General features: G+C 53.8%; 1 protein-coding gene across 8 annotated transcripts in view; it reads left to right on the top strand.

Annotated features, from left to right (window-relative positions):
- The window catches only part of CHL1 (cell adhesion molecule L1 like), an 81,366-nt gene that overhangs the window by 40,839 nt on the left and 14,666 nt on the right, over positions 1 to 25,861 (top strand). For 4 of the 8 annotated variants that reach the window (XM_015568365.1, XM_015568364.1, XM_015568362.1 and 1 more), the window contains exons 6-19: positions 6,417 to 6,539; positions 7,507 to 7,677; positions 8,703 to 8,750; positions 9,685 to 9,805; positions 12,785 to 12,969; positions 14,205 to 14,294; positions 18,709 to 18,840; positions 19,561 to 19,701; positions 20,408 to 20,519; positions 22,051 to 22,217; positions 22,620 to 22,785; positions 24,334 to 24,458; positions 24,885 to 24,986; positions 25,149 to 25,346. In XM_015568365.1, the coding sequence (XP_015423851.1) occupies positions 6,417 to 6,539; positions 7,507 to 7,677; positions 8,703 to 8,750; positions 9,685 to 9,805; positions 12,785 to 12,969; positions 14,205 to 14,294; positions 18,709 to 18,840; positions 19,561 to 19,701; positions 20,408 to 20,519; positions 22,051 to 22,217; positions 22,620 to 22,785; positions 24,334 to 24,458; positions 24,885 to 24,986; positions 25,149 to 25,346 (1,881 nt within the window). The remainder of the gene's footprint in view (positions 1 to 6,416; positions 6,540 to 7,506; positions 7,678 to 8,702; positions 8,751 to 9,684; positions 9,806 to 12,784; positions 12,970 to 14,204; positions 14,295 to 18,708; positions 18,841 to 19,560; positions 19,702 to 20,407; positions 20,520 to 22,050; positions 22,218 to 22,619; positions 22,786 to 24,333; positions 24,459 to 24,884; positions 24,987 to 25,148; positions 25,347 to 25,861) is intronic. The other 4 variants (XM_006770493.2, XM_006770490.2, XM_015568363.1 and 1 more) reach the window with 3 other exon arrangements.

The raw sequence follows: 25,861 nt of genomic DNA, 5'->3' as shown, positions 1-25,861 counted from the left end.
AATGAGAGACGGCCAAGGCCCTGGAATGCGTTCTGAAGTGACGGTGGTGGAGATTCTGCACTGGACACTTGCTGGACGCGGCTAGAGCATCGTGTACGTGGACACACATTTCTCATCCTCACTGGTCTTGGAAAACAAGAGAGGGTGGCGGTTGGTGATGCCCACTTCTTAGGTGTCATCGTGTTGAGATGAAAATGAACGCGCTAGCTCGAGGTGACAGTGAAGACACAGAGAGGAGAGTGAAGGGGAGAATAATACAGACACTGAAAGTCAGTCCAACAGAGAGGCGTGAGGACTTCATAGCTGGAAGGTGTACCCGTGTATGAAAACCGTTTTCAAAGACTTACACAAATGGGGAAAATATCCGTTTTACGGGTCGAAAGACTCGGGAAGCTGAAATGGCGCTTCTCCATGAATTGATCTACAGGACAACTGAGCAGAAGTCTCTGTTGGTTGTTTTGGCTTGTCCGTCTGTGGAGTGTGACCTGCTGACTCAAGGATATGAGGGACAGAGAGGCCACTGGGTGGAATCTCTTGACGAAGGACAAGTCGGGCACGTGGCCCCGTGGCGGTGTGCAGGCCGTGGACCTGCACGGAGAACCGGGAAACAAACCCACGCAGCTCTGACAGAGGTGCGAAGGGCCGCCGGCTTCTCTTTCGTTCTGAGACGGGAGGTGTGAAACGCTGACCATCCACGCAGACAGCCTTCCTCTGGAGCCCTCTCTCACCTCACGGAGATGCTTCCTTCCCGGTGGATTAAAGACGGCGCCGTGCGGTGGAGGAGTATTTTCACAATATTCCTGACATCAGGGTCGGGAGGGTTTCTTCAACAGACGTGTTAAAGCTCCGCACACTGGGAAACACAGGAGTCCCGTCCCAGCGGGAGAATGAATACATTGTCGTGTAATCAGACAATGTCGTGTAATCAGGGAAGACTGCTGAGCCTTGGGGATAGGTTGGACACACAGACACTGTGGCCTCATTTATGGGAGTTCAGACATCCATGAAAATGAAATATTGTGTAGCGGTGTCATTTTGTGTGGCAAACTTGTAGTGCAAAACAAGCGATTGATAAAAATAAAATGCAGGAGAGTAATGATCTCTCCTGGAATGAGCGGGGACAGGCAGGTTGTGGCAAGATTATGTTTTTCGTGTAAGGGGCGGTGGCAGAAAGAGGGTCCCTGGAATCTCTTTCCTTCTCCTTATCACTTGCGTTTGGTTTACAAAGGGCCTTTTGTGTACTTGACGTGAGTAAGTATGCAGGATGCCGATTTGCTGGAATTAGCCTTACTGAGCTGGTAGGTGAAACTTTGTAGCATAGTCACGGACCAAGCAGTGACACGTAAACTTGGAAATGACCTCAGGAGTTGGGGTTTGAAGTGACATTCAGTCGCAAGTGTTAATGAATTCTGGATCAGAAATTATCGCCATGGAAATTGTGGTTGAGGATGATAAAACTAGATCGATCGATCGATCCATCATCTATCTATCTATCATCTATCTATCTATCTATCTATCTTCTATCTGTCTCCCTACCTACCTATCATCCATCTGAAATCAGTTAGCAGAAATAAGATGAGAAAGAGAGAGGCAGGGAGGTTATTAAAAATCCCTGTAGAAGACATGGCATTGGCTGGTCCCTACCCTGAATTCTGATGGTTGCTATGGAAACACAAAGGCAAAAGCAGCAGCTAGACCTGGTGCAGAGAGAGAAAGGGCACATTCTCAGCTGCGAGTCTCCATTAGAGGATTTTACAAACATGTCCTCTGGCTCTCGAAGCCGACGGAGCCAAGGCCTGAGCAATGGGAGGAGATTCTGGCCGGAACCCGCTGGCATTGTCGTTAAGAGCGGCTCTCGGAGTTGAGCTAAGTGGTGGGTAATTGCTTCGTGTTGCTGCTGCTCAGAAAAGAGAAAAATAAATTAGTTTCTGACGCACCGTGTTCAGTCTCTCCTGCAATGACTTCATCACCTGGCCGTGTTCTGTGATCAGTTGTATTTTGAAGAGGACCCCGAGCCCGGTTCCCAGGGAATTCATACATCAGAGACCAGGTGGGGCGTTCCACAGCCTTCATCGCTCGAGTCTTTTCTAAAGCGGCAGAGATTGGATTCTCTTTTGATATTAATAGGTCTTTGTGATTCGAGTGTTATCAGGTATCTCTCTCATGTTTTAAAGTTTTCATCTGTAACCTCGAAGGCTTCAGCCACCTAAGTTCCAAGGCGAGCACATCGGCCGAGAATCCCATTGTTCTCCCTGCAAACAGAAACCTTCATACACAGCGATCCTGGCCCCCTCCCTGCCGCCTCTGGAGACTTTAATCCCAAACCTTCACAGAAGCTCATGCAGGAGAAGACAGCCCCCGCCCCGTCTGCCCTCACGCGGGGGTGGGGTGGGGGGACACACCTGAGCAAGACCCACAAATGTGTAGTGATATTTTTGTTGTTGTTAATCCTCACCCAAGGATATTTTTCCATTGAAAAAATTTTTAGAGAGAGTGGAAGGGAGAGGGAAAGACAGAGAGAAACATCGATGTGAGAGAAACACATTGATTGGTTGCCTCCTGCACGCGCCCCGACCAGGGCCCAGGCCAGGGAGGAGCCTGCAACTAAGGTACCTGCCCTTGACCGGAATCGAACACGGGATCCTTTGGATCCTCAGGCCGACGCTCTATCTACTGAGCCAGACCTTCTAGGGCAGTGGTTCTCAACCTTCCTAATGCCTCGACCCTTTAATACAGGTCCTCATGTTGTGGTGACCCCCAACCATAAATTATTTTCGTTGCTACTTCATAACTGTACTTTTGCTACTGTTATGAATCGTCATGTAAATATCTGATATGCAGGATGTATTTTCATTGTTACACATTGAACATAATTAAAGCATAGTGATTAATCACAAAAACAATATGTAATTAATTATATGTGTGTTTCCCAATGGTCTTAGGCGACCCCTGTGAAAGGGTCGTTCGGAGGACATAGGAGCACATTAAGGAGCAGGCTCTGGTCACGTGGCACAGGGGTAAGTCAGGGTGCAGTCCTGGCAGCGGCTCCAGGGTGTGCGCACAGTCCTGTGCTCCCAGGGCCGCCTGTGCCCCGTCATGCCGGCAGCATCCTCTCTGTCAGCTGAAGGCACCGCCCGCTTGGTGGAGGGCACCTGGCCATCAGGGATCAGACTCAGGACCTGACTTAATCCTTGAGTCCCAGGAAGGCCCCTCTGCAGAGCCCGTGCCTGGGGGTTGAGTCCCCAGGACATGTCTGTCAGACTGGTTAGTTAGCATGACTAGTGGTGTTAACTCTCCCTGATGCCGTGTCTTGGCAACTCTTTTTTTTTTCTTTTCCTATTGCTTTTCTCACTGATTTTTAGAGAGAAAGAAAGAAAGAGAAACATTGATGTGAGAGCAGAACATTGACCAGCTTCCTCCTGCATGATCCCCACCGAGGATAGAGCCCACGACCCAGCACCTGCCCGACAAGGAATCAGGACAGACCCAACCAACAGCCATACCGGCCAGGGCATGGCGACTCTACTGTGAGGCAGATGGGCAGGGGGGACTGTACAGCTTAGGTTTCATAGTATCTTTCCCCAAGAAACTTCTAGTCACCCTTCTGGGGATCCCATAGGGATGACATCGTAGGACCCTGGGGTGCCGGAGAAAAGGAGAAAGGGCTGAACCCATGTAGCCCACGAGTGTTAGTATGAGGACTCAGTTCATCCCTTAGGGCAGCCTACAGGTTTGCGTGTTTCTCAGGCGTCTCCGGCGTTCCACTGTGAGGTGCAGAGCGTGGGTGGTGGGTTGCGGAGCCCTCTTGCACCTCAGAGCCGGGAGGTTTGCTTTGCAGGTTTGCTGTGTTGGTCGCTCTGATTAGAAACCTGGGGCGCAGCTCACTGGTCTCTGTGAAAGTGCCCCACGCAGATCCTGGCTGGGGTTCAGGACCCTCTGCCCTCGGAGCCCTTACCTGAAGTGCATCCGTCAGCGGAAGAATAAATGTGGAAGCCGTTGGAGAAGAGGAGTGAGCAGATGCGGGAAGGGCTGGGTGTCCTGCGGACCTCGGCTCTGCAGTCGGGGTTCCCAGGCCTCTGTACAGGGAGCATCCCGGTCAAGGCCGGGCTCTCCGAGGCTGCAGGAAGGAGGCTGCTCTGCACGCTGAGGGACTACTCCTCTGAAATGAGCCGTGTTGCACGTGTCCAAACTCAGCCTTGCCAATGTTTGTCGCCAGAGAAACACAATTAGCAAAAGTCACCGGTGCGGGTTGCTTTTAGACAGGAGCCGCGTCTTCATTGGGATGAAGCTGACTTCCTGCCCGCTGATGAGTTATGGTAATGAAGTTTCCCTTCCTCTGCGCAGAAGGCAATGTTTGCCTTGCAGCCGGCATCACACTCACGGAACGGCTTCAGAGTTCAACAAGAAGACCTAAGAAGTAATCCCAAACAACCAACAAATTAATGTCCTTTGTCATACCGGTTCTCAGACCTTAAATGATTCCACACATAAATATTCTCCCCCGCCTGCGGAGAGTAATTTCATCTTTGGCCAAAAGCTGTTCCAGAGACTTCTGCCACGGAATAAAAGGTTGGGTGGACTTACACATTTCATTTTACTTTCTGTCTTATTACTGGTACCTTGGAAGCCAGTCGAGTCACACCATTGACATGTTCAGAATTGGCGCTTTATAACCTAGGTTTAATTAATGCAGGCTCCCCGGCTGTGCTCTCTGCGGGAATCGTTCGGTTTCTGAGTGCTCTGAGGGGGCGATTCTTTAATTAGGGCTTGCTGCATCTTATTCCTCCTGCCTTACAGGGGTTGTCCCCTGGGAAGTGATCATTCAGGTTGGGCCCATGGCGTCTGCTTGTTACAGTCAGAACTGCATGCTCCTTGCATTTCTGGAACCGGATTTCCCTCCCTCCGCTGCCCCTTGTGTCTGAGTATAAGCAGATCCCTAACTCCCCGGCGGCCCTGCGACCTTCAGCGCCACGGACGCTGGGCTTGGCACTGAACACTGAGCGAGGGATGGAGATTTGGAGTCTGGAAGGTGGACTTCCTGCACAGTGACTGTCACACACCTGCTCAGTCAGAGCTGCCGGCCACAGCTAGGTGGCGCTGTTACTCCCTGCAGCTCGGAGCCTGGTGATGGCTGAGCTGGCTCCTGCCTCTGACCTTTGACTGGGATGGCATGCTACCCTCTACCCGAAGCAGAAGCTGCCATTCCAGGGGCCTGCCCAGGCCTGCAGGGAGACGTGCTGGAAGGAGGCGACCGGGAGGGAGCCCGCTGGGCCTGTCACATGAGGAAGCCCGCCTTCCCAAGTGGCCAAGGCCGTGGAGTAACACCCTGCCCCCTGCAAGGCTGAGCTGGGGAAGGTCCTGGGTGCGAGACAGAAGCAGTTTGCCAGCACATTCCCCCCGCCGCGAGGGGAGGGCCGTGGGGGAAATGCGGGGAGCACCTCCAGTGGGAAAGAATTGACAGTAAGCGAGCGTGTCCCCGGCTTCCAGAGTGACCCCCGTCTTCGTGACCCGCCCCTGAGGAAGGGAGCACAGGGCAGGGAAACCCTAGCACATCCTACTCCGCGAGGGTTAGGAGTCCTTCCCGAGGCCCGTCCGCTCCACGAGAGCGGGGTGAGTCCCTAACGCAGGTCCCCTCGCAGGTTCAAAGGCGCCAGCGAAGGTCCAGCCAAACACGAGCTGAGGGACCTTAGGGCTCTTGTGTAAATACCTTCACAGAAACACCCAGCGTGGTGCTGGGGTGGAGTCCGGCAGGGCTGTGGCTGCACGTCCATGGGAGCTGCCTCGCCCTCAGGGAGTCCCCCCAGGAGGAAGCACATGCTGGGACATCACAGGGGCCCCTTCCCCACGTCACGCCCCTCATTCGAAGTTCCTTTTACTCGGAGCGGCGCCAACGAGAAGGCTCTCTGCCCCGTGACGTGGTCACGTTCCGCCTCACATGCAGCTGTGCCATTTCCCCCACCTGGGCGGGGAATCCCTTCTCCGGTGCAGTCACGCTCTGAACGGCGTGCTCACCAGTCACATGCAAAGGCGTCGCCGTAGAGCGAGGGAGCGTGTGTCTGCGGGAGAGAAATTGCAGTGTTTGCAGAAGGTGCCACGTCTCTCAGAGCTTAACATGCACAGAGCCCGTGGCTGGGCGCTCCGCTCCGTGCAGACACACGCAGGGGTGTGCTGTGGCCTGATCCACGTCCCAGCGAAAGCATCTGGTCAGCAGTTACAACTGCGCAGGTAGATGGGAACTTGTGTAAGGACGCACCCAGGTTCCCACCAGCATCTCTCTCTGCGGGGGAGATCGGAGAACCAAGATGGGGGTGCTGAGTTTATTTAAAATACTTCAATTTTGTGCAAGAAAAATGCATCAAAGTATTACTTGTGCCGCTGAAAGTTAACAATGTCTTGAAATGACTCTTTTATACCAGATGTTCCAAAATTCCCCAAAGAAAAGATCGAGCCCCTTGAAGTGGAGGAGGGAGACCCCCTGGTCCTGCCCTGCAACCCACCCACGGGGCTGCCCCCGCTGCACATCTACTGGATGAATATCGGTGAGTGGGGCTGCTTCGCCCATGCCATCAGGTGACGCGCTGGAGCCGAGATAAGAGCTAATAGCAGGTTGTCACTGTGGGGCCAAACGCAGTTAGAAACCACGCGCCTAGAGTTTGCTCCAGGTTTTAAATACACACTTCAGGGTGTCCGTGAAAACACCAGACAACCACCAAACAGATCCCTCAAGCTTGGCACACCTGAAGAGCGTGCGGGCCAGTGATAAGACGAGGAGCGTCTGGGAGGAGGTCCTCCCTGTGTCCAACAACCTGCCTACCTTGGACAGCACCCACTCACTCACCTTTCACAGCGCCCACTCACTCACCTTTCACAGCACCCACTCACCTTTGGGACAGCACCCATGTCAGGGCCCAGCACAACCAGTATCTGCTGTGAGCATTATATTTCTTTTTTTTAAAAAATAATATTTTTATTGGTTTCAGAGAAGAAGGGAGAGAGAGAAACATCAGTGATGAGAGAGAATCATTGATCGGCTGCCTCCTGCATGTTCCCCACTGGGGATCGAGCCCACAACCAGGACATGTGCCCTGACCTGGAATTGAAATGTGATCTCCTGGTTCCTAGGTCCCTGCTCAACTACTGAGCCTCACTGGACAGTGTTATATTTCTGTTTTAGTAATGTTTCACCTGCCACATGCAGTGAAATAATGGAAAAGCCAAGAAGCTGAAAAAGGAAAAGAGATGAGATTATTTATTCCTAATCCTCACCTGAGGCAGGATTTTATTGATTTTAGAGAGAGAGAGAGGAAAGGAGAGGAAGAAGAGAGAGAAAAACATCCTTGTGAGAGTGAAATATCAGTTGGTTGCCTCCCGCGTGTGCCCCGATCAGGGATCAAACTGGCCACCTGGACATATGTCCTGACCTGCAATCAAACCTGCTCCAACCCACTGAGCCACACCGGCCAGGGCAGGACTGTCACCCCTTTAACGGCAGACATTCCTTTCCAGAACTGGAGCACATCCAGCAAGATGAGAGGGTGTACATGAGCCAGGAGGGGGACCTGTACTTCGCGAACGTGGAGGAACACGACAGCCGGAACGACTACTGCTGCTTCGCCGCCTTCCCCAGGCTGAGGACCATTGTGCAGAAAATGCCCATGAAGCTGACAGTCAACAGTTGTAAGTCCAGATAGCTTACCCTCCGCCGCGCATGCTGAACGCCAACGTGTCTGTCATGTCATTCCGGCCGATGCCAGCGAGAGCCGGGTTGTTCAGTTCCACTCCAGGGAGGTCCCCCGACAGGAGACATCTGCCCCTGCAGCTGCCCGGCTCTGTCTCTGCAGCCAGAAACCCAAGCCAGTGGGCGCAGCAGACAGGACATTCCAGGGTTTCCCAGCACCGTCGGGCTCTGCTTCCCGGGACAAGTCAGCAGGCTGGGAAGATGGCAGAGCCCAGCAGTCAACGATAAAAGAGGAGCAATATTACAAATTTCTAAAAAAAATTTTTTTTAATTGATTTCAGAGAGGAAGGGAGAGAGAGATAGAAACATCAGTGGTGAGAGAGAAGCATTCGTTGCCTGCCTCCTGCCTGTGCCCTATGGGGGATCGAGCCCATGACCCAGGGAGGTGCCCTGACTGGGAATCGAACCTTCGACCTCCTGGTTCAAGGGTTTGAAGCTCAACCACTGAGCCACAATGGCCAGGCACTATTACAATGTTTTTCATATAATTTTTTCTGTCTTTCCGAAATTGACAAGGTTATTTGAATTGCTTCCCTCCCCTACTTGGGTTTGGCTGCCAAATGGGAAAGCATCAGGGGAGAACGGCCCGGAGGGTCCCAGGGAGGACCATCGGCTCTGCTGGCGCTGGGTGGGCATGGCCGTCCGTTGTCCAGTTTGGTTGGTGACTTTCCCCGTCGTTACATGTGGTGCATGTTGCCAGGGCTCCGCTCGAGCGTCCTGGCAGCCTCCACTCTCCTCCCTGAGCTGCCACTTGTGTCCCCCCACCTGGATCCACCTGTGACAGTTCAAGGTTAAGCTCCCGTGACTGTCCCTCCCACTGTCTCCCTGAAGACGGTTCGCTAGTGAAGCGTGTGCTGCCTCACGCTGTGCTTTTTCTCTGGAAGGAATGTGACTCCTCGTTCTCTGTTGGCATCCACACCCACCATTGTGTTTGTGAGTTTTCTCTTCCATTTTCTCATTTCAGTAAAGCATGCTAATGACTCGGGTTCACCCACAGAGGCCGGCTCCCGGGGTAAGTCGGTCGTGCGTGGCATGTTGGCAGTGACTCTCAGCGTTGTAGATCGTTGCCATCTCACAATTTGAGTTTTTCCTCTGATACCTTTGTGAGTTTATGAAAATACTAATATTCATGTTAAAGAAAATCCCTTAACATAGAGGTGTCTATTAAACACCCCCCCCTTAAATATATTAGGGGTGAGCTAATTAAATGTTAGACCAAATACAGCAGGCTAATTTTTAAGTTGATACTTTTGTGTGGCCCGCGAATGATGTGAGAAATCTCCAAAGGCCCTTGGCTCCCCGCCCCTGGTTTAAATGAGAGACACAGACACAGAGACACACAGAGTTATTGGATGAGGCGGGCACGACTCCGGTGTAGACCATAGAATCAGACTTCCGAGAACTGGAGGGCTTCCGTCAGGAAATGAGCTCTCCTCTCTGCCGTGTTTGAATCCTGGGCCCGAAGGCCTGGCCAGGACAGACTTCCTCCTCCGGCCTCACTCCCCTCGCTCCCCGGGGGGTGCCCAGCGGCGTGCCAGAGGGCATCTCGGTGCCAACATCCAGATGTGGGAGGGGTGTCCATGTGTGTCCACCACTTGCTCCCATAGAAGCATCGGGTTACATCTGTTCTGAGAACAGTTTAGAACAGTGATGGCGAACCTATGACACGCGTGTCAGAGGTGACACGCAAACTCATTTTTTTGGTTGATTTTTCTTTGTTAAATGGCATTTAAACAGATAAAATAAATATCAAAAATAGAAGTCTTTGTTTTACTATGGTTGCAAATATCAAAAAATTTCTGTATGTGACACGGCACCAGAGTTAAGTTAGGGTTTTTCAAAATGCTGACACGCCGAGCTCAGAAGGTTCGCCGTCACTGGTCTAGAGGCTCAGGACAGCCACGCTCTGAGCCTGAGAAAAACGGGACACTGTTCTTTCCCTCCAGCGAATTCCATCAAGCAGAGAAAGCCCAGCCTGCTGCTGCCTCCGGTGGCGAGGGGCCCCGAGTCCGCGGTCACCGTGCTCCGGGGGGACACCCTGGTGCTGGAGTGCTTCGCCGAAGGCCTGTGAGTACCTGCCCCGTCCGACCGTCCGTCAGCCCCGACCGTCGGCGCGCTGTGTAAGGAATATGATGCCCATTGAGGCGCGCCTGCACACGCCGTTTTCGACTGTTGCCTTTTTTTAAAAAGAACGAGTGAGCACATGTCTGGAGGGAGTAATTGTCACTCCACCATCCAGACTTCAGGCTGGCGCTGGGACTGGTCTATAAGCCACTCACTCCATCAGTGTGGGAGTGAGGACGGGGTGATGGTGACAGAAGCCCCCTTTGCTCAGTGAGCAGGTGACACCCTGAGGGCCCAGGCTGGAGCCGGCAGCAGTGGAGGCAGGGACAGGGCTTGGTCCCGGGCTGGCCCTGTCCCTCCAGCTCCTCCTCAGGTTCCCTGTCAGGTTCCCAGGACCCCATCTGCCTCTCCTGTCCCCCGCTTCCCGCGGCACAAGGGGGGCCCGTACACATAGGTTAAGACAGTTTCTCGTGAGCCTATAATTCCTTGGACTTTATCTGAAAAAAACACACGTTTCCAAATCCCCCAGGAAAGCATGGGGGTCCTTCACGTGGTCATATCTTTTCTTTCTCTTTTGTTTAATTTGCTTTGGGCATGATCTTGGTTAATTGGATCATATAGGTTTCCGGTGTACATTTCCATGGTACGTGATCTGTATGTGGCATTGGGTGCCCACTGCCCAAAGGCCAGTCAGGTTCCACCACCACCCACATTTTGGAATTGCTGCGTTTATTGAGTAACCTTCCTAAGTCCTTGCGAACAAAGTCCATCTTCTCTAACACATGGCCAGGCAGGTGTTCTTCCTCCGGCCTCTTGTCTGTCTGTGCTGCCTGCCTCCTGCCTGCCTCCCGCCAGCCTCCATGGGAAGCAGGCCCCAGCACCCGGTTCCTTCCTCATCTGCGAGCTGAGGGTGCCCCCCCCCGCCCCCCGTCGCTGGGCAGTGGTCAGTGGGGCAGGACGTGGAGTCTAGAAGTCGTGGTCGCCCATAGCTCATGTACATTCCCAGTGAGTGGTTTTACATTACACGTCAGGACCTGGTCCGGAAGCTGGTCCCTGTTGTGTGAGAAGGTGGGCGCGCCCGGCCGGTGGGAACCATGTGGGAACCGCCGCCCTGTGGTTTGGTGCCCATGAGCTTGTGGTGGGAGAAGTCACATCCTTTCAGGATTCGTCACCATGCCCTTTGGCCCTGTGGGCCCGGCGACCTTTCAGCCACCCTCCCTCCCTATTTCCCACAAAGGCCGCAGTCTTCCTCCTGGGGTAGATGGTGGCACACGGCTGCTTTCAAAACCATGGAAACGTTCCCCGTGCTGTCCAGAGCATGCAGCCCAGGGCGGAATCTGCAGGACAGAAACCTGTCGTCCTGGGACCTGGGGCCCGTGCATGGACTTCCCCTGACACGCACGGCCCTGCCTCCCGGCGCTGGGTGTGTCCTGCTTCAGACGCAGGGGACGCGCTGGGGGATCTGAGAGAGCTGCTCACTGACCTTCCTCGGGAGGTTTAAGCCACGCCCTCTGCAGTCACAGACCAGCCACCCCTGGACGCCCACCTGGGCTCCTGTGTCAGGCACGGCGTCTCGCACACCCCTTGTCGGCTGGATTTCTCCACGTCCCGGGGCAGGGAGCGGGGGCGGGGGGGGAGCCCCGAGACCTGGAGTCCCCTCTCCCATCTGTCTCCAGAATTCCAGAATCTGAGCCACCTCGATGTTTAGCTTATTTCTGCACTTTTCAACCCAAGGAGCTGCTCCGAGCAGTCAAGGGATGGATTGTCTCTGAATCAGAGGACATGTAGAAGTGTCCATGTGTGGGCAGTCACACATGAAACGGGAAATTCTGCAGGGACGCTGGCGCCCAGCCTGACACTGTCACTTTCTCACATAATAAAGAGGTTAAACAATACAGTGTCCCCTAAAAATATACACACTTTGAAGAGTTACATACCCCAATGAGTTAGATCTGAAAAGGAAGAAACAGCAATTGGGCTATCAGCTGTTACGTGTGTGTACATTTTGGGGGGGGGGCGCACACTGAATTTCCCTTCAACTCGTCCTCACTCAAATGCTGTCAGTAAATCTTCCTTCAATTAAATAGAAAAGAGCAAGAAACATTTTGACGAGGATTCAGCTGCCGGGCTGCGGAGGTGTGGCTGCGCCCCGAGAAAGGAGCTGCGCCATCATCGCCTGGCGCTCACGCTCCTCTCCCTCTGTCCTTCCAGGGACGGGGTTTGGAGGATGAGACCAATTCCGAGGACGGGCAGAAGGGGAGGGCTGGCACTACCGCAGCCTGGGCCTGTGAGGGCTCCGGGCTGGGGGGGACTGTGGTCCCAGCAGCCTGTGACTTGGCGCCTCTCCATGTTGACAGATGGGGCGGGACACAGCCATTCGGAGACGCGGGCGAAGCACCTGTTAGGCGTGAGCTCCAAGGCCCCTGGCGAATGCACTCGTGCGGTCCCTGCGGGCTGCGTGCTCTCAGCCTGGCCCATGTCGGCCGGGGGCTCAGGTCTGCAGCCAGCCCCTCGGCCGTCTCACCTGAGACATTGTCTGCAGTATCTCGGCTCCCCTCGGCCGGCCGCTGGGTCCTCCTTTATCTTGTGTTCAGACTCATTCAGGGGAGGGGCTGGTATTTCTGGCCACTTCCTGTTGCCACAGGGAGATTTCACACCCGACACCTCTCTTGCCCTATGTCTAGGCGTCCAGTTGTCCATCCTTCACGGCCCATCCCATCCCTGCAGTGGGCCCCGTTCACAGGGGGAGGGGTGTGAGGAGGAGACTGTGGGAGGAGGTGCTGAGGGCGGCGGCCTGAGCCAGCCCCCGCGTTCACCCTGGTGGTGTGGGCGGGTCTGGGCCCGGGAATGCGAACGGACATCCCTTGATGGGACTCTGAGGACACGCAGGAAAGCCACGCGATGAGGGCTGTGTCCCGTGGGGGTCTTTACCTCTCACTTTGCCCATTTAGAGACATGCATCACCTCCTGATTGTTTTTCAGGCCAACACCACAGGTCGGTTGGGAAAAAGTGGGTGGTGATTTACCAAAAGGAAGAGAAACGAAAGAGAATTACGGCAAGATGTTGAAGATAGAGAACGTCTCCTACGAGGACAAAGGGAATTACCGCTGCACGGCCAACAACTTCCTGGGCGTGGCCACGCACGATTTCCACGTCACGGTAGAAGGTACGTTCGCCGCCCCACGTGATTCACTTCTCTTCTGTGTAGCGGGAATGTGGCACACCTACCCCTGTGCAACAGGTGTGTCACGGCAGTAACTGACCCCCAGTGGGCTGCGGAGCAGGCTGTGGGTGCCACGTCACTCACTGGTGTGTCACCACACAAACCACAGGGAGGGGGCGGTGAGTCAGAGGCCTCCGGGCCTCCCTCGCTTAGTCCTTCAATCTGGCCTCCTGGCCCCAAACTGTAAGAAAAAAACACGTTTATATTAATATATACCTGTGATGCTGCCCAAGGTCGGGTCTCAGAGCAGTGAGCTCTGTGATGGGAGAAGGTCAGGAGGACTCCAGGAGAGCTCGGCCGCGTTTCCCGCCCCGTCATTAACCCGCCGTGTCCGCCACGAGTTCCCTCCATTTCTGAACCTGCTTTTTCCCCCTTGAGATGAGCGAGGCAGACACACTGTTGTCCCACCTCTTTCCCGGGCATGTTTTTTCTGTCCCTGTCCAGCGGATATTCTCTATGTTAGTGACGGGGAAAGAATAACAGACTCTGAGGCGGAAAGATGAATTCTCTACCCAACGTGCAAACACACCTTGGTTATAGTTAGGTTCTCTCTCTGGAAACCCAAGCCTTTTGGTCAACAGCGGGGTGGCTGTTGTGTGTGGTGGGATAGAAGTCACTGGGCAGTGAGGCCATCATTTAAAAAGGGCGCCCCAAATGTAGACACCGGGACCCTGCCTGCTGGGGGAGGGGAGGCTCCCTCGTCACCTGGGAATTGATTGACACAGGCTTTCTCCCTGGGCGGGACCACACTGAGGTCCCCTGTACGTGGGTGGTGGACTGTGCTGACCGAGCCCGTGGGATGATGCCCGGGCTTTCACTGTGTCGCACTGTGTGGGCCTCACGATGAGGGGAACTGTCCCCTCAGAGCTCCATTCATGGATTGGCTTTCTAGGGCTTCCATTTATGTTGCAATGAGTTTACCTTTTAAGCTTCAGTTTGCTCAAGGAGCCTCTAGGTCCATCCGCGCCCCCCCCCCTGCCCCCAACCCCTGTTCCAGTTACTGCGGAAAAGGAAGAAGGAGACACAAGTTTGCCCCACACACAGGTGTTAGCCCCATGGCTTAGCCAGGCTGCTGTTTGGGGGGAACCCGTGTTCCCCAGGCCTCTCCCACAGGGTGACTGGCTGGGTGAGGAGGACCTGGACCCAGGGCTGGGAACATAACGTTCTTGTTCCCGCAGAACCAGACAGGAGAGGCCATTGCTGTGCACACACCAGGACACAGGCTGCCGCCTGGGACTTGGATCATCCAGAGAGGAGGCGTTTGAGAGGTGTCTGTTACCTGTGATCATAGTCCTCCTGGGTGTTTCTATATGGCTTGGCTGTGCCGGGCAGCGGGGCTATTTTCTGGGACCCCCACCTCGGCCCCGCACCAGCACCGGGACCCTGCCTGGCCCATAGCTGCTGCTGGACCCGGAGCTGCTGACTCCTGCAAACCCCTCCAGATGGCGGGCTTGGCTGCGGGAGCTGCACATCTTAGCAATCTGGCTGCGGTTTCCCGACTGGAAGGCAAGCTTTCAAAAGAATTGCAAGGGTTGCAAAAAAAAAAATAGAAAGGGAAGTCAAGGGTGTAGAATAAATTATCCCCTTCGCCCTGTGGCCTGGAGGACTGCAAAGGAATACAGGTTTCCTGCACAGACTGTCCCACCATTCATAAACCAGCCAGGAGCCCTATTGAGATGCAAATCATGTTTTTTATTGGGGACACTTAATCCTCTCCCCTTAATGAGACACCACACACTGCCTCTGCTGTGTTTCTGGGGTTGCCCTTCACGAATTCATGGACCAGGGAGAAGGCAGGGACCTCCAGGAGCCCTTCCCCTGTTTCAGTGTGGAAGCCGCATAAATACAACCCTCACGGGGCTCGGGCGGGCCAGCGCGCTTCGCTTTCATTCAACTTTCCTCTGCCTTCGCCTGCTCCTGCTCTCCCTGCTTTTGTCTTTGCATAGAAACTCAAATTAACCACATGGGCCACATGGGGAGGGGAGGGCGGCCGTGAACTTTGAAATTCGAGTCCATCTGAAAGCCCCCTTGTGCCTCAGTGAAAGCAGGCCTTGTGTGAGGTTCCCCCACCCCCACGTGAGAGCCCTTTACTCCTGGGACACAGCACACTCTGTGACTGAACCACAACAGTCTGAAGAGGGGGGCAGGCTGCATTTCACGCCCTGCGATCAGCAGAAGCGAAAGCAGCCAGGAAGCTGACTCGGCAAAACGTTTCCTTCCAGGTTCCACCATGAAAATATCGCACATGTAGTAGAGGAGACGGATCGAGTACGCAAGGGAACACGTAGACATATGAACATATACACACATATTGCTATAGTCTCTATTATATATATATATACTGTTCATTATGTCGACATAAGAAGCGTCCAAACCTGTAGAGAATTTTTATGAGTTTATTTGAGCCAAACTGACGAGTGGCCGGGAGGGGAAGTCGCAGCGGAGGGAGCACATGCTCCCGAGAAGGCAGTTCTGCAGCTTATTCTGTCCACGACCGTCGTTCTATTCCATTATTAGATCCTCAGTGCTCAACATCTGCACCTCAGTTCCCAGCAGCATCGGGTCCATTTGTCGTCGTATTTTAAATTTACGATTATGACAACATGAGTAACGTTTTGACATGTGTCACGTCCATCAGTTACCATGTGATATCTTAGGATGAAAGAATGGGATTCAGTGGTGGATTTCTCCCAGAATTTTCCATCTTAACGTTTCTCTCGCTTGAGCCTTTCTTAAAAAACTCTTTTCAACCAGATCTTGCCTTTCAAGAATAGAGTTGCAGGGTCTAATTTTGGAAAACATCCCTGCAGGCTTCCGGCCTCACTTCCACCTGCCCTGTTGCTGATGCCCTCAGACTCACCGTAGGTTCCTTAGCGAACCACACATAAAAGGGAGATGGTGGGCAACAGGAAGTAGTGAACCTCACCCCCCCATGACTGCCCCCTTATTATGCCTTTTTCACGGGAATCTTTGGGGTCCATCATTTCAGTTCAACTCAGATTTGCTTGCCCTGTATTTCTTTCTCACTGTGCCCAGCCAGGGAGACACAGGAAGAGTAACCTGGGCCATTAGGGACACAGTCTCGGGGCTCCCCCAGCACCCCAATGGGTGGGTCTTGGTCTTGGGCAGCAGGCAGGATAGTGTGGCCCGAGAGGATTCTGAGCTGGGCCGACTAGGTCTCTCGCACAGCATGGCCAGGCCTGCCTGCCTGCATCAGGCCCAGCTCATTTCTCCAGGAGAGACGTGGATGAGAAGCGTAAAAAGAAGGTCCAAGCAGTTTCCTACAGAGAACTGTGAGGAAAGGCTAGGGTCAAGGTTAGCCATGATTCCCAGTGAATCCCAGAACCCCCGAGGCAGCTGACAGATGGGACCTCGGGTTTGGACGAGGAGGGGACGTGGGTGCAGTAATGGGCGCGGTTCCTCCATGGTCCAAAGGGTAGAGTCAGAACGAATTAGAAAACCCACAGCGTTTGCTTTGGCCTCGATGCTGCTCACACAGTGGTGGGTTCGCAGGTCCCAGGACGTGCAGGGGCAGGAAGTGGGGCTTGTTTCCTGGGGACGCGCTCAGGGAGGGGACTTCTCAAAGCTCAGCCTCCATCCCCAGGTGAGAGGGTTGGACACGGTGCCACCTCAGCCCCTTCAGCTCCAACAGGGACCGACATTCAGGCAGACACCAAAGAATCAATGAGAAGAGAAATAGAAATCCTGACTTTATTACGTGTAGATGTAGGGGAATGTCATCGTGACCAAACCGCCTTAATGTTGCTATTTTTATGGAGATATGATTGACATGTTTTGAGAGATGATTGACATGAATTCATGGCAAGTGTACGACGCCGTGACTAATGTTTGTGGACATTGTGCTCTAATCACCCCGGTCACCCCAGTGACCTCCAGATCCATCCACAGTTACAGGATTTTTCTTGTGATGAGAACCTTTGAGATTTTCTCTTTCAGCAGCTGATGATCACGGTCACCACGCCGTACATTATACCCAAGTCTCCTTTGCGGTGACGGGCTCTGAGAGCTTTCTGTGGGAAGTGTAATTCTCACGGAATAGTTCATGGAGCTTTAACTCAAGTAGTTCATTTTAATGTAGTTTATGAGAAGACAAAAAATAAAGATACCATAAAATATGCACACACACACACACACACACACACAGGAACAAGCCCCTGCCCCTCAGTGAGGGATGTGCAGTGTGTAATGTCACGATTGCATTTTAAACTAAATATTCACAGGTTGTAGATCATGAGCACAGATGTTTAACTTGGGGGTAAGAGTTACGTCTACCACAGACACCGAAGCCCTTCTCTTCCTTGAATTTGCCAGGGTTAACTTGTATATTTTTGGTTTTCCTCGCAAATCTATTGGCATTTTCTTTCCATCTAATCACCTTTTCCCTCCTTTGCTTTAAACCCCTTCCCCGGCAGAAACGTGTATACTCGTTTTCACAAAATGTTCTTTTTCAGTCGTCGACGAGTATACTAAGAAAATATGGTAAAAAAAATATGGTTTATAGGAAGACGAGTTACAAACTGTTTTCATAACCAGCATCAAAAATACTATATAGAACCAAAATAAAAAAATTAGTCTGAAAAAGAAACATTTTTAACAAAAAAATTGTTGGGGAAGGGGTTAAAACGATGGTTATGCGTTTTTCATTGTACGTAGCCATGCACTTTGAAGACTTTTCCTTTTGACTAAAATGGAAAATTCAGTCGTCCCGGGGAGATAACCCAGCGACACTCTAAGGGAATGACCGCCGGCAGGGATGTTGCAGTTTTCTCCGAAACCAGGTTACCCGAACCATCCACACTTCCATCGAAATCTTTGATTTGCTCCTGACACGGTGATGTGCTTACGGTGACAAGCACCACAGTCGTGTTTGCACTAAAGAAACACGTCTGCTTCCGCCCTGAGCCTGCACTTGGGATTACCGCCCGGAGCCTTCGGCACTGGGGGACGCAGATACCTGACGTGTTTCTTTCCTTCATTGTTTCAAGGGCAAAAGCTAAACGCTGCCGATAGGCTCCCCCCCTCTTACAAAAGGCTCTCTAGGAGTGAATGCTGCCCAGTGCTTTCCTAGATGAACGGGCAGGGACAGGTATGGATATGAAGTCTGCAAAGCCATTCGTTCAGAGACACTGAAACTAGGGACGGAACGTTCTATTTCTTACTATTGGCCACGGTCAGCTCCCCGCCGCTCCCGGAAGCTAAGCTGCCGCCAGCACCACAGAGCGCCATCCGCCTCTCCTCCACGCTCTGCTGTTGAGATGGATGCATGCAGCAAAATACCGAAATAGCAATTAGATACCTGGTTTTAGTATGTTGAATTTCTTATCTATGCTGACAGTCCAAATGAGAACACACACATGCGCACCTACACATGCATTCACACATGCACATACACACATGTGCACCCACCCGAACACAAGCACGTATACATACACACACACACATACACGCACACACAAGCACGCGCACATGTGACTGCACAAGCACATGTGCACACAGGCGCACACACGCACCCTGGCCTTACGGAACACTCAGCAAACATCTCTGAACCCCTGCTGTGTCTGCCACCTGCTGGTGTGCGGTGTGCATGGAAGTGCGGGCCTTGATGTTGGTGGACCCTCTGATGTGGATAAATCTCTGAGGGGCCCGTGACTTTGTTCCCAGAGCCCCCTCGGTGGACGAAGAAACCCCAGAGCGGCGTGTATAGCACGAGGAGCAGCGGCATCCTGCTGTGTGAGGCAGAGGGCGAGCCCGAGCCCGTCATCCGGTGGCGAGTCAACGGCATCCCCATAGAGGGTAAGGGCCAACCAACTGTGACGGGGGTGGAAGGCCATGAAAAGCCACGGAAGGCCATGCACAGAGGGCCACGCCCACCAGCGTGGCTCAGTGGTTGAGCATTGACCTATGAACCAGGAGGTTGCTTTTTGATTCCCGGTCAGGGTACATGCCTGGGTGTGGGCTCGATCCCCAGTAGGAGGTCCTGCAGGAGGCAGCATCAATGATTCTCTCTCACCATTGATGTCTCTCTCTCTCTCCCTCTCCCTCTTCCTTCCTCTCTGGAATCAATAAAAATCATATTTTAAAGAAAAGCAAAGAGGGCAGGAAGGGAGACAGAGGGAAGGGGACAGGGCCAGTGTTGGAGGGTTGGCACCAGGTGGGTGAATGTGGGCATTACGTTGGGCAGGATCAGGACCTGAATTTATAAGAGAAGTGACATCCAGATCATAGCCGGATGGGCCTGCTAGAGGGAAACCGGGCATGCCACCCTGGGGTGTGGCTGTGGAGAGGCGAGGAGCCTGAGGCAGTCGCCGTTTGGGCAATAAATACCAAACTGCGGAGGGGTCTGGGAACGAAACTCACGGCTGACGTTGGGGAAGTCTAAAGAATCAGATGCAGTGGACAATCACTCACCCTCAACGGCTCTTAAAATATAAATGCTGTGTGACACGCGTGATGGACGGTGCATGAATGTTTTAAGTCCCATGTTTCTCACACTGACACTCTAATCTCCTGCAGAAAATCCATTTGCCGGTGACGTTGTCTCCCCCGGGGAGGTCAGCTTCACCGACCTGCAGCCCAACCACACGGCCGTGTACCAGTGCGAGGCCTCCAACGCGCACGGCACCATCCTGGCCAACGCCAACGTCGACGTGGTCGGTGAGCGTCCCCCACCCACAAGAAGGCATTTCCCCCGGCCGTGGTCCAGGGCACGGCAGTCAGGGCCATGTACACCAGCTCGTTGAATCCTTCACGCATAAAACACGGCAGGCAGAGCCCTTCCATCTGACATGTGGGCTTTCTACTAAAGTTATACCTGCACAAGTGTGTTGATTTTGGGTAGCTTCTAACTCAAGAACAGGGACTGTAATATACTGCTCTGTTCCATTCTCATATTATTCTCTGGCTGCATAAAGAGCCTTTAGTTTGCACGTGTTGTTTCTTTATTTTTAAAACTTATCATTATTGTTGAGAGTATTACAGGTGTCTCCTATGTCCCCCCAAATTTGAACGACAATGAGGTACCACCTCACACCTGCCAGAGTGGCTACCATCAATAAATCAACTAACAGCCAGTGCTGGCGAGGATGTGGAGAAAAGGGAACCCTAGGACACAGCTGGTGGGAATGCAGGCTGGTGCAGCCGCTGTGGGAAACAGTGTGGAGTTTCCTCAACGAATTAAAAATCAACGGCCATTTGACCCAGCGATCCCACTGTTGGGAATATATCCTAAGAAACCTGAAACAGTGATTCAAAACCACGTGTGCACCCCTCTGCTCATAGCAGCACAGTTTGCGCTAGCCAGGTCTGCACATGCCATTTCTTACATGCATGTTTCAAACTGTTTACGTGGTTTTTCGAATAGATGTCCGTCCACTGATAGAAACTGAGGATGAGGAGAGCTACGCCGCCGTGGCGGGGTCCAGCGCCTTCCTGCTTTGCGAGTTCTTCGCCTCGCCCCAGGCCATGGTGTCCTGGTAGGTGACCGCGTACCGCGTCCCTGAGAGAAGGTCAGCCGTGGGTCCGTCTTCGTTTCCTCCTCCGTCACATGATAGGCACCCTGTTTCCGCGTTGCCACCTGTACCCAGGCCTCAGGGGAGACAGGGAAGTGCCCTAATCACCACCCTCCCCGGGAGCATGGACCAGCCTGGTGGGTTTGCTCACTCGGGGGGATTGGGGGAAAGCAAAGAATCGGGGTGATTATGAAAATGAACTTAGAGTGTGTCGCACGCCGGGTGCCTCTAAGGTCCCGTGTCCTGAATTACTGCTGTGTGAGGCCACGTCTAGATAGCGATCGAGCCTGCGTTCATTCTAACCCTGCTGACAACTTCTCCAACGTGGGTGTGCACTTAACGTCACTCTGTTGCCGGTGTCATGAGTCCAGCCGTGTAGTTACATGGACCGACATGCGTGTTGCCTCACTGGCCACATGCGGTGTTTCAGGGGTTCCCACGTCACTCCCGGCGTGCTGGGGGCTGAGACCAGAGTGGGCGGAGCAGGGCCAGCCAGCCTGGGTCAGAGCCTGTCTTTACCTAAAATTCGGGGATGTTGTTCATTGTAGTGTGTTGTTTTTGATCTTTAAAACTACTCCATTAACACATTACTGATCTTGAACACTGAGATTTGGGGCACCTCTTCCGTTTTGCCTGGGTGGCCCTGCTTCCCTGGCCTGACCCAGGCCCCGGCCCTTGCAATCCGGTGGAGGGAGCGGTGTGTCCTGGGAAATTTCAGCCCACAGCCTGCGGCTGGGAAGTGTGCAGGCTGGGGCAGGGTGTGCATGGACGATGGTGAATGAGGGAAATGACCCTGGTTTGCAAGATAGACAGAACCCAGGCCTACCGGACAGGGAGGACCCCGGGCCTGTGACGTCTCCACTGACCAGTGGCCCCCAGCAAAGTAGGGGTTGTGGAGGTCATGGTCCCTCCATTCCCAGCCTCCTATCCAGGCCCCAGGGGAGACAGGAAAGTGCCGTAATTGTCACCCTCCCCGGGAGCATGGACCAGCCCTGTGGGTTCACCATCAGAGAACATTTATTCAGCACCAAGGACAGCTGCAGGGCAGTATGACCAGCAGAGAAATACAGGGGCCCCTGCAGGTGTGTTTCAGTGGTTGGCCATTGACCTATAAACCGGGAGGTCTCAGTTTGATTGCTGGTCAGGGCACATGCCCAGGTTGCAGGCTGGATCCTCACTGTGGGGCATGCAGGAGGCAGCTGATCAATGATACTTTCTCATCATTGATGTTTCTCTCTCCTTATCCCTCACTCTCTCTCTAAAAATCAGTGAAAACATATTTTTAAAAATACAGCAGAAGCATGTGGCCCGGACCCAAGTGCCCCTGGGCACCGTCGTTGGGACAGACACGACAGTCAGTCACCCATGGGGGGAAATGTGAGCCCCAGGGAACACTGCGTGAGGCCAGCGAGGCTCCCGTGGAAGGGAAAGCTCGCACGACCTCTGCTAGTGCCCGGGGCGCACAGCCACACTGACCCATGCCCTCTGTCCACAGGCAGAAGGCGGACGCAGCCAGGCCTCTCGAAGGCCCACGGTACCACGTCCACACCAACGGGACTCTGCAGATCCGCGAGGCCACCGTGGAGGACGCGGGCGCCTACTCCTGCTGGGTGGAGAACGCGCAGGGGAAAACCGCAGTCACGGCCAGTCTGGACATCCGCAGTGAGTCTGTTCTGTTTCCACCTGGCGTGAACTCTTAACGCGGGTCCCATAGGTCGCCATTTTCCCAAGTGAAATGGGATGTAAACACCACTGGCCAGGGCAAGAAATTGAGTCTTTTTTTAAAACAAAACAAAACGTGGAGGACTTTGTTTGCTCGTACTCCTTGCTCGCTGAGCCCAGGACGCAGGGAAATCACTAAGCTATTGATCACCCCTCCCATGTGAACTGCCGTTGCCCAGGCCGGGTGGAAGCAGTCAGCACTGCGCTGTGATGCTGGGGTATCAGCGACAGGCTCTGTGGGGGGACCCACCGTCCCACCGGCAGCTGTGGCTGGTGGGGCTGCAGGCCCGGGGAACGGGTGTGCCCTGCAGTCCTAACCCCCGTGTCCGTTCGGTGCCACAGATGCCACGAGGCTCCAGGTCTCCCCCAGGGACCCCCGCGTCCCCCGGTCGCACACACTGGAGCTGCACTGCGAGAGCGAGTGCGACCCGCACCTGAAGCCGAGTCTGAGGTTGACCTGGAGCAAAGGGGGCGCCGCCTTCGAGACCAATGGCACCGAGGACGGCAGGTGGGCGAGTGCGGGCGGCAGGAGCTGGTGTGAAAGGCCAACACTGGATCGGTAACCGGACAGCCAGTGGGCCCAGCTGCCTGTCACTGCTCAAGCCAATTCAGCACAGACAGGCTTGAATCATTCATGAGCATTTATTCCAGTCCTGCCGGGGAGGCTTGGGGAGTGCACGTGAGTGCCTCCATCCTGTGTACAGAGGGAAGAAAAAATGCAGACGAGTCCAACTGGTGTGGCTCAGTGGTTGAGCGTCGACCTATGAACCAGGAGGTCACGGTTCAATTCCCGATCAGGACACATGCCTGGGTTGCAGGCTCCATCACCAGTAGGGGGCCTGCAGGAGGCAGTTGATTGATGTTTCTCATCAGTGTTTCTCTCTCATTGATGTTTCTCTCTCTCTCCATCTCCCTTCCTCTGTCTCTCTAAAAAAAATAAATAAATAAGAAAAACATATTAAAGCAAAACAAAGAACATAAAAACCCCTCAGTTAGAGCAGTTTCTCTTCCCACAGGACGACATTTATATCAACTAACGAGCAAAGTGCTGTGAACATATTTCAAATGTAATGAGACTTTACTTTTTAAGACAATACTTGAATACTTATGTTAACAGTACATAGATATGGTAGAAGTTTTAATTCATCTTAACAGCTTTTCATATAGTGATCTGTTTACCAAGTGGCAAAAGTGGGAGGAATGACAAAAGCTCTGGGCAGAGGATGTAGGAAAAGAAGGGCTGGTCTGCCCCCTGCTGGTCGGATGAATCTCACAGTTTAGCGGCTGTCAGACCCCAGGGTGCAGCCTGCTCAGGGGTGGAGGGCTGGGAAATGGAAACTGAAATGGGTCAGAAACAGAGATGATCTGAGTCCGTGGGGATGTGGGGCGCGTGGTCCGGGGCAGTCACAGCAGCTCGTTTGAAAGAAGCGGCCCGCTGATTCTGCGTGGAGTTCCCTAACATATACCCGGTGAGAGTTACTCAGACGTGTGGCAAGTGTGAGACACGGACTCTCGGGCGCACCCAGCAGCACAGGGCCACACGGACCCGTCCTGCGCGCGGCTGGGTTTGGTCACTAAACACAACACAAAACAAAACAAAACTTCTCCCTTTGTGCTGGCGGATCTGCGTGTGCCTGAGCGATGCTTTTTACATCCAGTTTCCGACGGCGCGGCTCTCTAACCACGTTTGCATTGCGTGAAGTTGGCTTTGGTTTTCTTTACTCTCCCTCGAATGGTGTTCATTGGAGAATACATTTTTTTAAAATACGTTTTTATTGATTTTAGAGAGAGAGGAAGGGGGAGGGAGAGAGAGATAGAAACACCAATGCTGAGAGAGAATCATCGATCGGCTGCCTCCTGCACGCCTCCTACTGGGGATCGAGCCCGAAACCCGGGCCTGGGCCCTGACAGGGAATCAGACCGTGACCTCCTCGTTCATGGGTCAATGCTCAACCACTGAGCCACGCCGGCCGGGCAGGAAAACATATTTTTGAGAGGATTGTGTTTGTCATTCGTGGTCTTTTCTCCCTCACCCTGTGCTCCCTGTCCCCTGCAGGATCCTGATTGACGGAGCCCACCTGACCATCTCCAACCTCACCCTGGAGGACCAAGGCGTCTACACCTGCTCGGCTCACACAGCTCTCGACAGCGCTGCCAACGAGACTCACGTGACCGTGCTCGGTGAGCGGCGCGCTGTGGGAACCCCTCCGTTCCGATGACATTCAGCCAGTGATTACCTGGGCCCCTGCACTTACGTTGTTAGTTAGGTTTTTTCAATTAAGTAGTAGCCTGGTTTCAAATACTTTCTCCTCATCTTCCCTTAAAGACTTGATGTTTCTTTCCTTTCCCTCGGTGCATACCCTTGCCAGGCGCAGTGGGGGGCAGGTGATGCTGTAGGGGGTGCTGGTGGGGGGATCAGGCACAGGCCTCAGCCCTGGGGGATCTCGGGAGGATCTTCCCACAGGGGGCAGCATGAGGACACTGCCTGTGACAGGGACTCGGAGGGGACACGGCCCAGGGAGGAGGGAGGCTGGCCAGGTGCCTGGTGAGGGGTCGGCAAGCCAGGCCACCCGCTCTCTCCTCACCTTCACCTTTGTTTTCAACCAGATGTTCCGGATCCCCCCGAGAACCTTCGCTTGTCGGAACGGCAGAACAGGAGCGTGCGGCTGACGTGGGACGCCGGGGACAGCCATAACAGCAACATCAGTGGTAGGGGCGGCCTGGGGCCCCTGCTACTCACCCTCCCGACAAAGCGCTTCTCAAAGCCACGCCTGACGCGGCTGGCGGGTTCTCCTGGAAAACCTTTGCTGCTTCTGCTGCTGTGTCCGAGTCTCCCTCTAACCCACACACGCTCCTGTGCTGTTTCCCCAGGGTATGTTGTGGAGTTTGAGGGCAACAGGGAGGAGCCTGGCCGGTGGGAGCAGCTGGCAGCCGTCCCCGGCGGGGAGACCACGGTGCTGCTGACTCTGGCGCCCTACGTGAGATACCAGTTCAGGGTCATCGCCGCCAACGAAGTGGGCAGGAGCCGCCCCAGCAGGCCGAGCGAGCACCACGAAACGCCTCCCGCAGGTGGGTCTGCGCACGGGTTTCCATCCAGCATTTCAGTCGGGCCCCGTTTGGCTGCCTCTACAAAGAACTGCTAGAGTGGTCCAGGCTTTTAGACTTCAGATTTTTCCCAAGACAGAGCTGGGGAAGTTATGTAAAGTAACCTCTCACCGGACGCTCCGATCACACTGTCTCGTTCAGAAGGATGTAAACGTCGGCCACAGAGCAGGAGCCGGGGGGCAGGGATGTGAGCCAGCATTCCTCTGAGTGGCTTCTGATAGCGGAACATCATGGTACAAGCACGTGCCGAGTGAGCTCAAGGTGGATTTCAGTGTATGGAGAGCAAGTCAGGGGCTCCACTTTGTTGGTTTGTTTTTTGTTAATCCTCGCCCGAGGGTATTTTTCCGTTGATTTTTAGAGAGAGTGGACGGGAAAGAGGGGCAGAGACAGAGAGAGAAACATCGAAGGGAGAGAGATACATTGGTTGCCTCCCGCATGTGCCCCAACCAGGGCCAAGAATCAAGCCTGCAACTGAGGTA

This window comes from Myotis davidii, unplaced genomic scaffold (assembly GCF_000327345.1).
Source record: "Myotis davidii unplaced genomic scaffold, ASM32734v1 scaffold663, whole genome shotgun sequence".
In the NCBI taxonomy this organism is placed as follows: domain Eukaryota; kingdom Metazoa; phylum Chordata; class Mammalia; order Chiroptera; family Vespertilionidae; genus Myotis; species Myotis davidii.
Note: the sequence above shows the minus strand (reverse complement) of the source record. Positions and strands in the feature narration are given on the sequence as shown.